Source organism: Sciurus vulgaris (genome assembly GCF_902686455.1).
Source record: "Sciurus vulgaris genome assembly, chromosome: 6".
In the NCBI taxonomy this organism is placed as follows: domain Eukaryota; kingdom Metazoa; phylum Chordata; class Mammalia; order Rodentia; family Sciuridae; genus Sciurus; species Sciurus vulgaris.
In genome coordinates this window covers 62,664,170-62,679,153 of record NC_136466.1, presented here as the reverse complement: position 1 = coordinate 62,679,153, position 14,984 = coordinate 62,664,170, and the positions used below count along the sequence as shown (strand labels likewise).

At 38.8% G+C, this 14,984-nt stretch overlaps 1 protein-coding gene across 1 annotated transcript; it reads left to right on the top strand.

The window, feature by feature from the left end:
* Window positions 1-2,987: 2,987 nt before the first annotated feature.
* Window positions 2,988-14,400, top strand: GRPEL2 (GrpE like 2, mitochondrial). The gene is made up of 4 exons (XM_079144353.1): window positions 2,988-3,665; window positions 7,262-7,415; window positions 8,390-8,471; window positions 10,643-14,400. Exons 1-4 carry the CDS (start codon window positions 3,601-3,603, stop codon window positions 11,005-11,007), a joined length of 666 nt encoding a protein of 221 aa, XP_079000479.1. The 5' UTR covers window positions 2,988-3,600; the 3' UTR covers window positions 11,008-14,400.
* Window positions 14,401-14,984: the final 584 nt, after the last annotated feature.

The following is a 14,984-nucleotide window of genomic DNA, read 5'->3' as shown; positions in this document are numbered from 1 at the left end:
TGCAAATTCTACAATCATTCCTCATCTGCTTTAGAGCTAGGCAGATGCAGCTCTACTGCAACTACAGTAGTGCAGCTACTGGAACCTTTCAGATCTGAGCATTTTAAAATCAGATATCTGAGTAGCCAGAGGGCAAAGCTGATCAGCTGATGTATTTTAAGTTCGCAGTGACAAGAGTATGGAGTTCTAATGTCCCTAGGATGTTGCAGACATTGGAGGGTAGGACTTGCTGTCAGTCAGGTCCTTTACCTATTTTGTGACACTGAGGATCTTAGGACTATGGTTAGAAACTATGCCTTCCTAATGAAGTCTTCATCTTCCACTGGGAAACCTGCCCATCCACATCTGCTATAAAGTAAACTACCAAGGAAAACCAATAGGATGGTTGCCCCATATCTGCCACATGTGTGCTAAGCCTTTTACAAATGCTTGATACTTTTATAAGAGGAGCAAGAACCTCAAGTCCTGAGCAGTCTCTTTTTCTGTACCACTCACTAGCATCTCACTATAGGCACTTCATGGGTCCGTCTTTAACACATTGCTCTCCAATAAAGATAAAACCATTTAACTCTAAGATATCAGACATTAGCTGAAGGGGAGAGAAGGGGAATCCCAGAATAACTCTACTAAAGGCTTGCCATATTTTACTCACCTAAGGCTAAACAAACTTCAGCCTCACTGAAACTTAGCACTCTGTAAAGTAGCCAGAAGAGCAGGAAAAATAACCTGACCAAAATCACCCATCTGATCCCTGGCAGAGCGTCTGACTTAGGGGTTATGATCCTGGATGCAGAAAAAGATTAGTTTGTGCCTCTGCTGCTAACCAGCAGGGTAACCTTAGGATAGTCACCTGACCTCTCTGATTCTTGCTTTCCTTATCTGTAAAAACAGGATTAATGATTATACTTTCCTGCTAAGACTGTTGGGGGTCTTTAATGGGATTATACACAGGAAACATCTTGCATAGTGTCAGAAATAGGGTATGTCCAAGTGAATAGTGGTTATTATTAGATATGTTTCACTCAAAAGCCTTTGTTCTTTCCACTGAAGAAGAAATGGTTTTTAGACTATAATACAATCATCAAAAGGTTTAACAATGCAAACTGATAGTTTTCATCCAAATTTCACCTCAGTGTCTAAGTGAAATCAGTGATTTTACAAAATCATAACTACTCTCACATACTCCAGATTGCCAATGTTCTTTTTTAAAATTGTGTATTCTGGAATGGCACCCACAACTGTCTTCAGTATCTGTCACATTCTTTCTGATGCAGTTATGTTGGGGTTAGATGTCTTTTTCCAATAGATCTTGGACTTAGAGGGGGGACCCTAGGTCATTAATAATCAACACTTATTGAGTACTTGCCATATGTCAAGCACTGTTAGCCAGAGTGGGTTTTACAGGCATGCAGCCTGTGTAGTCAAGGGGGGTCGCTTGCTCAGAAGGGTCCTATGCTTGGTTTGGTATTCTACTGTTGCCTTCTTGATAATTTTTTTCCTTAATAATTTTTTAACAAGGGGTTCTGCATTTTCCTTTTGTCCCTATAAATTATTAGCCAGTCTTGGTGGTAACTAGTCTCTTTTCTAGGCATTATCCCTTTAGTCTTCACTAAAATCCTGCAAGATGGGTTACATCATCCCACTGTTTACAATTCAGTCTGCTCCTAGTCTCTCAGTTCCAAACCTCTTTTCCACCACATGTCTCTCTCCCACTGCACTGCAGCATTCAGAAGCACACTAGCACTTAATAAACAGATGAATGAATGTATGCACACTTGGTATAAGCTGGACAGCTAAGAGAAATGTAAGTAAAATAGCTAAAACGCAAATGCCAGTTCCTGTTCTTGTTAAAATGCTGTTTGCTTGTGTTTTTTCAAGCTACAGGTCATGGGTTTGAGGTGAACTTGAAGTTCCATTCTTCCCAACACTGTCAAGCATTTGACCTGTTAGAATTCAAGTATTGTCGTATCCTCAGTGGAGGACCTTGCACAGGTTCACCAACCTCTGAGCCTAAATTTTCTGTAAAAAAGTTAATGGTCCTTCCGTAAACCATATTTCCCTTCTCATAAGGCAACAAACAAAAACTAGAAGAGATTGATTATAACACATTTGAATGGGCCTTGGATGTCATATAAAGATGCAAAAGACTCCAGCTGTCTTTATGGAACTCACAAACAGGAAAGAAAATCTGACCCAGATTGCTACAGAAGTAAGCCATTAACATGGTGAAGATTCAGAGTGCTGGAGTATGTTCCACTCCTTCTTTTGGTTGCTTTTTTTCTTTTAACCTTAAAGACTATTCAATAAGTTGGCAACTCCAAGTGCCCTGGACCCCAACCACCAGTTCATTCTCATATCCTGTCAGCTTTCCATCCTAAATCTCTAAAGTTCATCCTCTTCTTCCTATCTTCATTCACATTATCCAACTTCATTAATTCACTAAATATATTTATTGAGCACCTGCTATACTAGATATCAAGGAAAAAAAGTCAGCTTTGAACCAGTCACATAGTGAAGCTCAAACCCTAGTTAGAGTAACAAAAAGGAAGCAAAACAAAATAGTAAGAAACAAGGGATTTTGGACACAGCTACTTTAGACAGGGTAGTTACAAAGGTTTCTCCATTAAGGTGATACTGGGCAGAACACATCTCTCTCTGCCTGGGCTATTATTGCAACAGTTTATCTCCCCTACTTATTTTCTTATACCCGGTCTTCTCGTCCATACAACAAAGTGACCCTTACAATATGCAAAGGCTTTATCACATGTTCTCAATGCAATGAAAGTAAGACTTAAGATTGACTCAGCAAGAAGAAATGTTGAGCACCTACATTAGGGCACTGCTCACTGGGAATTAACAAAAAAATCTCTGCCCCAGTGGAACCTAAATTTTAGTAAGTGGAAACAAAACAGTACACACTAAGACAGAAAATAAGGGTATTGAAGAAAAGGAAAAGTGGTGGGGGAAAAAGCATTCGAGCTGCAGTTTTTTTTTCCACCATTCACGTGATATGGTCCTACCCATCCAGATTATGCTACTCCCCTTCCCTGTATTTCAGTACCTTGTTTGCAATACTCTTCCTTCTTCACTGGGTGTTTGCAAATATGCCCCCTCCCCATCACCATCACTTTACCCTCCTTTCATCTACCAATTCTTTTGCTCTCAGCTCAATATCATTTCCTTTGGGAAAACCTCACACTTGGCCATATTTGTCTTCTAGGCCTCCGCAGCGCTATCGCTATGTCCCTCACCTTTAAACTCTGGTCATATTTCGATTTTATATTGCGCTTGTCTCTATCGTTTATAACTTCTCGCGAGCTCTAAGGAGACGCAGCCGCTTTTGTTCGTCGTTCGGTGCCTAATACTGATTCTCCATACCTAAACACCCACACTACCAACTCCACGAGCTAACAACCGGAAGTGTTTCGTTCGGTTCGAAGAACAGCGTGGCGCACTAGGTAACCGGAAGTATCGCGTTCTTGTCCGGACGTCCTAAGAGGGAATCGCTCGCAAAGGCTACCGGGAGGCGTGGTTTTGGAGCGCGCTTCTTCACTTGGAGCGAGTGCGCGTGCGCCGCGCCGGTCCTCTCCGGTCTGGATCATGGCCGCGCGGTCTCTGTGGGCGGTCCGGCGGCGGGTGCAGCGCCTCCTGGCCTCGCGTAGCAGGTAAACGTTCGGGCGAAGAGTCAGAGACGTGAAGGCTGTAACGGACGAGCGCACTAGAAAGGGCAATTATGGGCTGGAGGGCGAGGGGTAAGTTGGCGCAGCGAGAGGACCAGCCATTCCTCACGGCCTCCACGACTGGGCGTTCACGGCCCCATTTTACAGAGGGGGAAACTGAGGTTCACTGGCGCGCCTCTTTCCCGGGCGAAGGAAGTGGGTGGATATGGAGTCATGTCCTAGGAGGTGGGAAGTCTCTTGAGCCTGAAGCGCCTACTGAATTGGAGATTTACTCCTCCGCCGGCCCTTCTCATTAGTGATGTTTGAGAACACTTGATTCTTCTGACTCCATGTGCCCTTAGGCACTGGTCCTTACCTTTTTCCCAGGCATCATTTTACCGGTTGGTAAAAGGCATTGGACCGGGTTTCTTCAAACAGCCCTCCCTTCTGCCTTTGAGATACTGTGAAATTCTAGCTGCTACTTTTAGGCATCATCAGGTTTTATTTGATCACTTACCATGCCTCCTACCTATAGGTGTTCTTTTTGTATAATAATTGAGGAAACAGGTTTAGGAAAATTGGTTTAACTTAAATACTTTGGCAGTGATAAAACCCGGACCGAGTCAATCATCGGTGCCTTTATTTCTGAACGGTGTTCATTTTTCTCAGTTTGTCTTCCCGGGGAAAAAATTAAAATGACTGAGTATGGGATGGGATTAGACCTCTAAATTGTTAAGTTTAGCGTCAGGGAAATCTGAGAAATTTGCATAACTATTTTGTCTCTTCTTTTTTGTCTTAACACACCTGACAAACTACCCTTCCCTAGCATAGGGGAGGAGTTAAATTTAATATTTCGTGGGTTTTATTTTGTGTTTTCTTTTTTTTTTTTTTTTTTTTTTTTTTGGCAGTTTGTTGATGAGGTAGAGAAATGATCAGGAAGGAAAAAATGATGCCTTCTGGTAAGCTTCCCCCTTCCTCCAGTTCCTCCTAATCTGAAGGAGTAGGAATTGGGCTCAGCCACAACTCTTTGATAATCTGACCTCTAGCCATGTTCTCTGCAGATTTGCCCTGAGGATGTTTTGATCTGTTTTCAATAGGCTAAATGATCTTTTAGAGGGAAGGAAAAATTAGGAATCATATATAATTGGACACCAGATCATAATAATTGAATTCAAGAGCAGCCAGGAGATAAAAGTCCTCTTGCTCATACCTTTAAACTAGCTCCTCAGTCTGCCCTGAATGCTCTTCCTTGTCCTTAAAGCAGACTCCTTTACCCCTTTGCTCAGATGTCCCCTCAGTGACCATTCTCCAATATTTGCTTGTTCATGTAAACTATTTGTTTTAAAGAACTCTTGTACCAACAGATTGATTTTTCTTGTTATCAAATTATCGGGATCCAGGATGTGTAATGAAAACTTCCTCATACTAGAGGTCAGAACTGCCACAGTTCAAGATCTGCTACAAACTAACTCCTAGTCTAAATTTCCTGCTTTGTAAACTGAACTAAATGTCAAACTTTTAGTGATACTGACCAAGGGCCCTGCATACACACAAGCCAATACTGTAGCACACTAGTTTTTTGTTTCTTTTTCCCAAGGAAAGGACTGTATTGTGAGGACAACTGACAAGAAGGTCAGGAGCAGAAAGTTCAAATCTGCCTGTCCAATCAGTTGGTTTCAGGAAAATTTGTAGGAAGGAAGAGTGGAGAGGCTGCTTATTGATTGGATGGGTAAGGAAAAGTTTTAGGGTTCTTTTGTACGGAATAGATGGTTATCATGCCTTTTCAAGGGTCATGTGGTTTGTTTTCAAGGGCCTGTTCTGTGTGGAGGATTTTGAACTTGAAACTTCAGGCAGGCTGGCTTTTGCACAAGTCCATTCTTGAAAAATCAGTTTTAAGTCATACTTGAATGGATTTTGGAGGCACTTCCTGAAAGACAAGTACTTCTTTATTTAAGGAATTTACCTCTGATTGTGTCCAGGCCTTTACCAGTTTCATTGGCTGTACAAAATTCTAGATTGCAAAAGTAGTTGAATACAAGGATCTGTTTTAGTCACCTATTTATTTAGCCTAGAGGCTGAACACATAGCAAATATTTTATAAGCACTTCATTGACTTGATTTTACATGTTCTTTCTTAGCACAAGTTACTTTCCCTAAAATCCATAGAACTTGGGGTCAAGAAGGCTTAGAATTCAAAGCATAACTTAGCTCCCTTTACTAGATTTAATTTTTCCCTTCTGTAAATGAAGGGTTGAACCAAAACTGTGACTTTGTGGTTTTCAGTTTCCACTTCTGATATTGCCTCTCTGATTCTGAGTATTTTGTTTCTTCTTTGATTACTTTTGTCTACTTATTTCTGGCTATTTCTACTACCTGGAGCTCAGCATTCTGGCTCAAGAGAGCACTAGTTGTGTGGGGGGTTTCTTGTTTTATATTTTATTTTGTTTTTGAAACGGTTTTGCTTCATTGCCCAGACTGACCTCATGATCCTTCTACCTCACCCTCCTTAGTAACTGGGACTACTGTCATATACCACTTTGCCCAGCTGTGTGTGATTTTGAGCAAATCATTAAGCATTAAACCTCTCAGCCTCAGTTTTTTCATTAGTTAAATAGAGATGATTCATAACAGGTAAAAAAACGGGAAAGAATCAAAATATCCTGACAGATGGAATAAAAAGTTGGTGTATCTATACAACAAAATATTACTTAGCAATAAAAAAAGTTTTATTGGGCAAGCACTGTGTCATATGCCTGTAATCCCAGTGACTTGGGAGGCTGAAGTAGGAAGATTGCAAGTTCTGGACCAGCCTCAACAACTTAGTGAGACCCTGTCTAAAAAACAAAAAAAAAAAAAAGAAAAGCTGGGGGTGATAGCACACACCTGTAATCCCAGTGGCCTGGGAGGCTGAGGCAGGAGGATCACAAGTTCAAAGCCAGCCTCAGCAACTTAGCAAGACTCTGTCTCCAAAAATAAAAAGGGCTGAGAATGTGACTCGGTGGCTAATCACCCCCAATTCAATCCCTCATACAAAAAAAAATTTTACTGGTAAGTGCAATTTTATGACTGAACCTTAAACACACTAAGTGAAAGAAAGTACTCCCAAATGACCACATATTGTCTGGTTCCATTTAAGTTAAACATCCATAAAAGGCAAATATGTGGGAGATAAAAAATATGTTAGACTTGCACAAAGCAGAGAATTTAGGTAGAAATGGTGAGTGGCTTATGGGTATAAGCTTTCTTTTTTATAATGATAAAGATGTTCTCAAATTGTGATAGTTGCCCAACTGTGAATATACTAAAAACCTTTTAATGGTGAATTGTATGAAATAAGAACTGAATATTGATACAAATGTTCTTTTAGAAAGTCCAAAAAAAATAGTACTTACCTTACATGTTGTGAGATGAAAAGATACAGATATAACAGTACCTGATTCTTAGTAAGTAATTGATAGTGTTCATTTGTTACTGTGACTGAAAACCCTATCTTTAGAGATGTGGTATGGGAACTTTTGGGTCTCTAAACTTTTTTGTAATTTGCCTTTTCTATGTATATATGATATCATTTCTTCATTATTACCACCTCCCTCCTATTTTAGGGGATGGCTGCACCCATTCAGCACTGCCACCCAAAGAACTGCTGGTGAAGACTGCAGTTCCGACGACCCTCCTGATGAGCTCGGGCCCTCTCTAGCTGAACGAGCCTTAAAACTAAAAGCTGTTAAACTGGAGAAGGAAGTCCAGGATTTAACAGTGAGTAAATTTTATATTATTTGATCTTTATCTGGTTTAAATATCCAGGTAAATTTTTCTTTGTCATTTTTTAAATGAAATTTCCTCTGATTAAGTCTTTAACTACCTCTTATCCTCTCATTGCTAGGTGTACCCAGCAAAAAAATTTTTTTTTTTTTTTTTTAAATCTAGAAGCCCAAAAATGCCACTAGCTGATGATAGTCATCTCCTTTTCGTTCCCTGTTTATCACAGCACTTACATATCTGATATTTGGTAGCGTGGTGCCTGGCATGTGGAAGACACTCAAATTCAATATGTGAGGTTACTGACTATTATATTCTGCTACTCAGACTAAATTAGACATACTGGACCAAGTTCTAGGTTGACACTTGGAGGGAGATAAGTATATTAACGAGTAGTTCCGAAGCAAGGCCATTCAAAATGATAAGACACTGGAAAGCTTGTTTTAGGAGAACAATCAAAGGAACTAGAATTTATAAGAATGAAAAGACTAAAGAGGCTAAAATCAGTGCCTTCAAAGAGATGACACACTTTTAAAACTTACTCTCCGATGTCCTAGAGTGAAATCAGAGAAAGAAAACTGAAGGTTAACAGTATTTAACTGGATGTGAAATAGAAAGTTTTTTCTCTAGATTAGTAGTTTGAAAGCTTATATTCAGGTCCTGGACTATAGCTCAGTGCTAAAGCACCTGCCTGGTATGAGCTTGACCTCCAGTACCTCAAAGAACAAAAAAGAGGGAAGGAAGGAAACTGTTGTATTCATTCTTGCAGGCTAAATGACTGCCCATCAGGTGTACTATATATAGCAGGTCTTTCCTTTGGGGACCTACTGAAGTGGCTGATCTAAGATTTGTACGACTCCTGGTTTATTTTGAAAAACAAATAATCAAAAGAGTGAGATATTATAAAGTAAACAAAACATTCACTGATAAGCATTTTCTCACATCTTTTCCATGTTGCTGTTGATGTTCAGCTGAGATACCAGAGAGCTGTAGCTGATTGTGAAAACATAAGGAGAAGAACTCAGAGATGTGTGGAAGATGCCAAGATATTTGGTGAGAAATGTATTTCAGTTGAAGGGCATTTACTTAGCACATGCAAACTGAACACAGTAAAAGTACATCTGGGTTCTTACGCCTTCCACCATCCCCATAGGCTTTCTGTGCTGCTTATCAGGAATGGTGTCAACTTAACCTTTTGCTAAAACAACATTGGCCTTTTTTTAACCAAACCTTTGTTTTATTTTCTCAGTATATACAGTCACTACATTTGCAGTACACTAGTGCTTATGCAAACAATTCTGCATAATGAACAAGTAGATCATTAAGATATCCAGAAGAGAATCTGAAAAGTAGGCTCATAAGCAGTTAGGAATATGAAATGTGCTTAATGGAAGCAAAATTGGTTTATATCCATAGTGTAATAATGAACTACCAAACAATTTTCCCTGCTGTGGACAAGTATCTTTTGCATTACTATCAGTACTGTACAACTTGGTGAGTTATAAAATAGCTTGAAGACAAAGGCTTAGATCACAGAATCAGATAACCTCAGATGGCTGTTGTGGACTCCATGTACAACCTACTTGAGAGGAGCTGGGTGAGTGGGCTTATCAGAAGTCAGACTTTGAGTTAGAACTAGCTTATTATATCAATACTCAAGTGGTAGTAAGATTTCTGAAAACAAACCCATGTTAACTAAATCCAGAAGAATTTGATAGTTAAGCCAACTGATTGGCTTTCTAGTAAAAGATGTTAATTAAATCCAGAAGAATTTGATAGTTAATCCAACTGATTGACTTTAGAGTTAAATGTTTCTAGCATAAGTTATTCTCTTAGGTCATTTCTTCTTAGTGACCAGAAATACTTAGAAAATTGAAGATAACTGGGTAATCATGGAAGTAGAAGAAAAGAAAAGTAGAATGTTTTTAAAGGGATATAGCGTGAAGACTATCTGACCTTCCAGAGGTGGTTTTCTTTTTCTCAATAATCTACCTTCTTGGTCACAAAGATCCATTTTTCTTTTTGGAGATTATGCAGTCACTAACTACCAAAGTAATACAATAATTAGAATAAAGTCAGAGACTGAACCTTTGTTATACAGACAAGAGAACTTAGGATTCTATTTACCCAGATTCATACAGCTTTACTGACTTGAAGCAAGGCTTCTACCTTGGCAATGTACAGGTCAGCCCAGGAGCTTACCGTGTTCAAAATTGTATTAAGAGTGCTAGAGTGTAGCTTAGTGGGAAAGTACCCCTGGGTTCAATCCCTAGTGCAAAAAAGGAGCAGGGGGAGAGGAGAAGCTCTGTCACCTTGAAGTTAAAAGTGGAATTCCTGTGTCCTTTAGGCTTTCTCTTCTATCTAGGCAGTGAGTTTTCCTAGATCTCTCCTTTTCCATGACTTATATTGCTTGTTGATCTTTCTTCTTACCTCTGAGTAAAGTTAAGGCAGCTACCAGTGTGTAAATCTGTCCCTGAATTAACAAAGTCCTTGCCCCTCATCAGCCCCAACTAGATATTGTGTCATAGACATCTCTAATGATGCCATTTCTTATCCTAATCTTATCCTAGTCTCTGTAAGAAAGAGCATTTTACAGATTTGGAAAGAATGGGATTTCTCAACAACTGAGTTTCCTTTTATCCTGAAACAATTCACGTGACTAAATTTTGTGACCCCTCTCTAGCAGCTACACAATAAGCAGTTGGAGACTCATGTCATCTACTGATGTGACTTAACCTTCCATTTATTGTTAGCCAGTCCTCAAAACTAAACCTCTCTTGACATCCTTAGCAGAGTATTGACGTTTTTATTGCCTCCCCGCCAACTGTAAATCTCATGTCCCTTTTGAGAGTGGGACCTTTGTACAGCTGAGATAGGAATTTTCAAAATATATATAACTCCATACTAAAGCTGAAAAGCAATAAAAATACAAGAAACAAAAATAATAGTAGTTTTAAAAGAACAGGTTTTTGATCTATATAAATTTAACTAGTTCTTGGGTTCTTACTCTCTTCCCCATTTCCCAGTAGGGTTCCTGGTCACCTGTACCTTCTAAAAAAGACTTGTCAGTTGGATTAGGGTGGAAAAGGAGGAAGATCCTTGAGTCCTGTGAAGAAACCCTCCCACTTTTATATATAGTATACTAGCCCCCTATCTGGGCCTGCCCCATACTCCTCTCCTAAGAGTGATTACCTTACAAACATAAGTGTCTGATGTCTCTGTAGGAATCCAGAGTTTCTGTAAGGACTTGGTGGAGGTAGCAGACATTTTGGAGAAGACTACTGAGTGCATTTCTGAAGAAACAGAACCTGGGAACGAAAAGCTCACTCTGGAGAAAGTTTTCCGAGGGTTATCACTTTTAGAAGCAAAGCTGAAAAGTGTGTTTACCAAGCATGGCCTGGAGAAGATGACTCCCATTGGTGATAAATATGACCCTCATGAGCATGAACTCGTCTGTCATGTGCCAGCTGGTGTTGGGGTACAACCTGGCACAGTGGCATTAGTAAGACAAGATGGCTACAAACTTCATGGCCGTACCATTAGACTTGCTCAAGTGGAAGTGGCAGTGGAGTCTCAAAGAAGATTATGAACAGACCATGAAGAACTGAATGTTCTCCCAGAGTGCAGTCACCTGTGTTTCCTTTATTTATTAAACTAGGTTTGTATGTACATGAGGTACTTCATGTGATCTGTTTTGGATTTAGTCATATTGGCTTTATTTCTATGATACTCTTATTGATTTTATGTGACCTGTTTGGTCTCATCAGAAGTCTTGCCATTGAGCATTTGAACAATGTGACAAGTGTTCCTATGGCCTTTATCAAAATGTGTTTACAAAAATTATTTTTAAATTGGTACTCTGATGACTTTGAATCCAAAATCCTCTTTTTAATGGTATATTTTCAACGAATGGTTGAAATTAGTACAGTATCTTGTATAGCGTCTTGTATGTTGTGGGAAAAGGAGACAGTAGGAATTAGTTCAACTTTTGGATATTTAGATGATAAAGCTTTACACTTGTATACATTTAGATTGTTTGAATTGTTTTTTATAAACATAGATTTTTCAGGATTTCCCCTTTTTGTTTTATTCTTTTCTCTTTAGCCATCCTTTGTTCTTGTAATCCCTGCTAGACTTCATACTGCTTTGTTTTGCTATACTTACCCCTTTCCAATTCCATTTGGAAGGCAGGGAGCATCAGGAGATTAAAGATTTCTGTATTCCTTTAAAGCAAGGAATTATTTTTTTAGCCTTCCTATGTATACAATAATTTCAGATAAACTGAGGCAGTACCAACACTAATGACCCAAATGAGTGGGTATTGGTAATTACCTACAATTGCTCATTCCACCAGCCCCATCTCCTATGTCCTATTGGTTAAATTTGCCTTAGGCTCCTATATTAAATTATGAGGAGAGGTGATCGGGACAAAAATGTTGTGTTCCCACAATTTCTCATTTCACTTGGTTATGTTGAGTTTTTTTGTTTTTGTTTTTTCTTTTTCTTTAATTGGTACTAACAGATCACTGCTTCTCTTGACATTGACAAACTTTATTTTTTGTTTTTGTTTTTACAGTGCTGGGGATTGAACCCAAGGTCTCATGCATGCTAGACTAGTGCTCTCCCACTATGCTACATCCCCAAGCCTGATAAATTTTAATCCCTAGTTTTTATATTCATCTTAAGTCACATTTGTATAAACATCTAGCTTCCCTTTTATTAACCTCCTAAAGCTAATGGGCCTCTGTGGGGTTTTTTTAGTCTTACAACTGGTATTGTGTAAAAGATGTGTCAAATAAATGACTTAATGAATAATAACATCAGTGAGGCTTTAGAAAGGAGGTCAGTTACACATATTTTAATGTTAGGAGAGACTTCTAATCTTACCCTTTCAGCTTCTGAAGTATAAGAATCTAGTATTTTTAGGATTGGACCCAAAGTAGGTGGGGGGGAGTCTATAAACTAGTGACCAAACTTCAATAAGAGCTTGTATAAGGAGTAAGTATAGATGTTAATTTCAAACATTTAAAGATTACATACAGATATATCCCCAGCAGACAGTCACTTGCAACATGTCCAGATTATATAGGTTTAAGTTGGTCACTGGAACTTGGTGATCCTGTGTAAAAGCAAAAAACTGGCTTCTCTCCACCCTTTAGGTTCTTTGGGCTACAAATTAAACTTACTGAAGACAGATTAACAGGAGAAAAATCATATTTCATTGTATACCTGTGCATGGGACTTCCACAAAATAATGATACTTAAAAAGAGTCAGATCGTTCAAGCTTATAGCATCCTGAGCTACAGAGCAGGGCCTTGGCAGGTGAGTGGGAGTGGGGAACATGGAGGAAACCGGTAAATAGAGGTGGTTTTATTATGCAGATAGAAGGTAACATGGGTTTGATCTCCATCACCACACACACCAAAAAAGGGCAGGTAACAAAAGTTGTCTAGCAGCCCCCTCTTATACAGATACCTTTAGTAATACAGGTTTCCTTTCTAGGTAAAAGTTTATTTTACAAAAGAGCAGCTTTTCAGAGCTACTTCTCTGTCTGCAGTTTCTCAGAATATCCAACTCAAAATACTCCAAAGAAGTATATTTTTGGGGTAGTAAGTTATTCTCTTAGACAATGTAGTCAATTCTAAGACATTACACATATATGTGTATGTATCAATAAAGGGATCCCCTCTGGCCCTACCATCTTCATCAGATCTAAACACACAAAAAAAAAACAGACTGAGGGTGGTGTGCCTCTAGTGTGCACCAAATGGGGAGGGACTGGTAAACATGCACTTTTAAATTGCAGTCAAGGGTGTTTTTGACACTCCACCAAGTGCACACTAAATTTAATGAGCATTCAGATTTCACTATAGTAATTTGTCCTTTTCTGCCTTTGTTCCTGTGAGATTGACAGATGGTAAGAATAAGAAATTGAGTCAATTAAATTGTCCACATGTGTTTTGGGATTACTATTTATCATACCAGTGAACTGTTTAACTATAATTTTAGGAATGGAAGGTTCTCATTACCTGAAAGAGTTTTCTGATACTTTTCCAAGCCCTGTTTTTGCAAGCAGATTGAGAATAATTTTAGGTTCTTTTATTATTCAGTAGTTTGGCAGACTTGAAGCATAAATTTTGAATTAGATGATGAAATGGTAATAGTTTAAAAAAAAAAAAAAAAAATCCCAAGTCAAAGGGCTTTAGGGAGCCAAAGCAGCATAATAGAACTTCGGCTTACTAGGCGTACACTTGAACATAAACCCACCCAGCTCCATCACCTATGTGATTTTAACCCCCAGTCATTTCACTCTTATAAGCTTGTTTATTTTGTTTATTAAATGTTCTCGTGATACTGTGAGGAATAAATGAAGTGTGCAAATTGCCTCCTACAGTAGGCCCTCATATTTATTTATTTTTAATCCGTGTTGTTTTTCCTACATTTCTATAGCTACCTGAAGTCTAGGGAAAGGGAAAAGCTGGTCAAATGGTTAAAAATAATCGTAATCAAATCATTCACAATGACTTATTTTCCTTCCAGTTTCTTTTGTGGGTTTTTTAGGGGGTGTTTTTGTTTTTTATTAACCATACCACAAGAAACTCACATTTTTAGACTAAAGTAGCAAAAAAAAAAAAAAAAAAAGAAAATGTAATCTTGCTCTTTAATTATTTTCATCTTGATTGTAAAGTGTAAAAACATTAGCTGGTAGATGATATGGAAGGAAACTCTGGCTCGCTTGAAGGGGGGATTTTGGTTTTTCCGTACTTGGATTCTACAAATCTTACTGACTATTCCTTACTGCCATAAAGCAGTCAGTCACTTTGACATCAACTAAGTTATTTGGTGCTCTCATTTATGACAGGATTTGACAAATAAATAAAGGTTCTTAAAACACTAAAGCAAAATTAAATAGGGGAAAGTAAGGATGAAATGTAATATTCAGAAATAACTTTAATAAAACCTGAATTGAAATAATTGTAATTGAGGTGTTTCCTATTTGTTGTTTCTATTTTGTGGTTTGGGGAGTCAAACCCAGAGCCTTATATACTAGGCAAGGCCTCTGCCACTGAACTATGCCTAAAGCTTAAGTTCAGATGTTTTGAGTCTTTGCCTAATTCATGCTGTGTACAGTATCTTAGGATCACTTCATTAACTGCTGCCCCACTATGTAGTTGCACAGCAGAGGTACTCAGAGATCTCTCAGTAGCACAGCCAAGTAGATGGGAGTTTAGGCTTTCCACCTTAGTATTGAAGACTTCCTATTTTTCTACCTCTGGTTTGCCTCTCTGATTTCCAGGATTCCTGTTTCTGCCTTGCACTGTGGCATTACCATATTTTCTTGTGTTTGCTTCTTGGTTGTATTTGTCTTACCAGCTTTCAGTACTGCACTTAGAGACTCCTAACTATCCTCTTAATCAGATTTACTTGAAAAGGCCTTGATCCGACCTTTACCTTCCCTGTGTTCTTCCCAACTTCTGACTGCCTGGCCTTGTCTTTACTTGTGCTTCTCAGTTGGCTCCCATATACAGTTCCCTGGCTAAAGGCTCTCTTTGGAGCTAACCTTT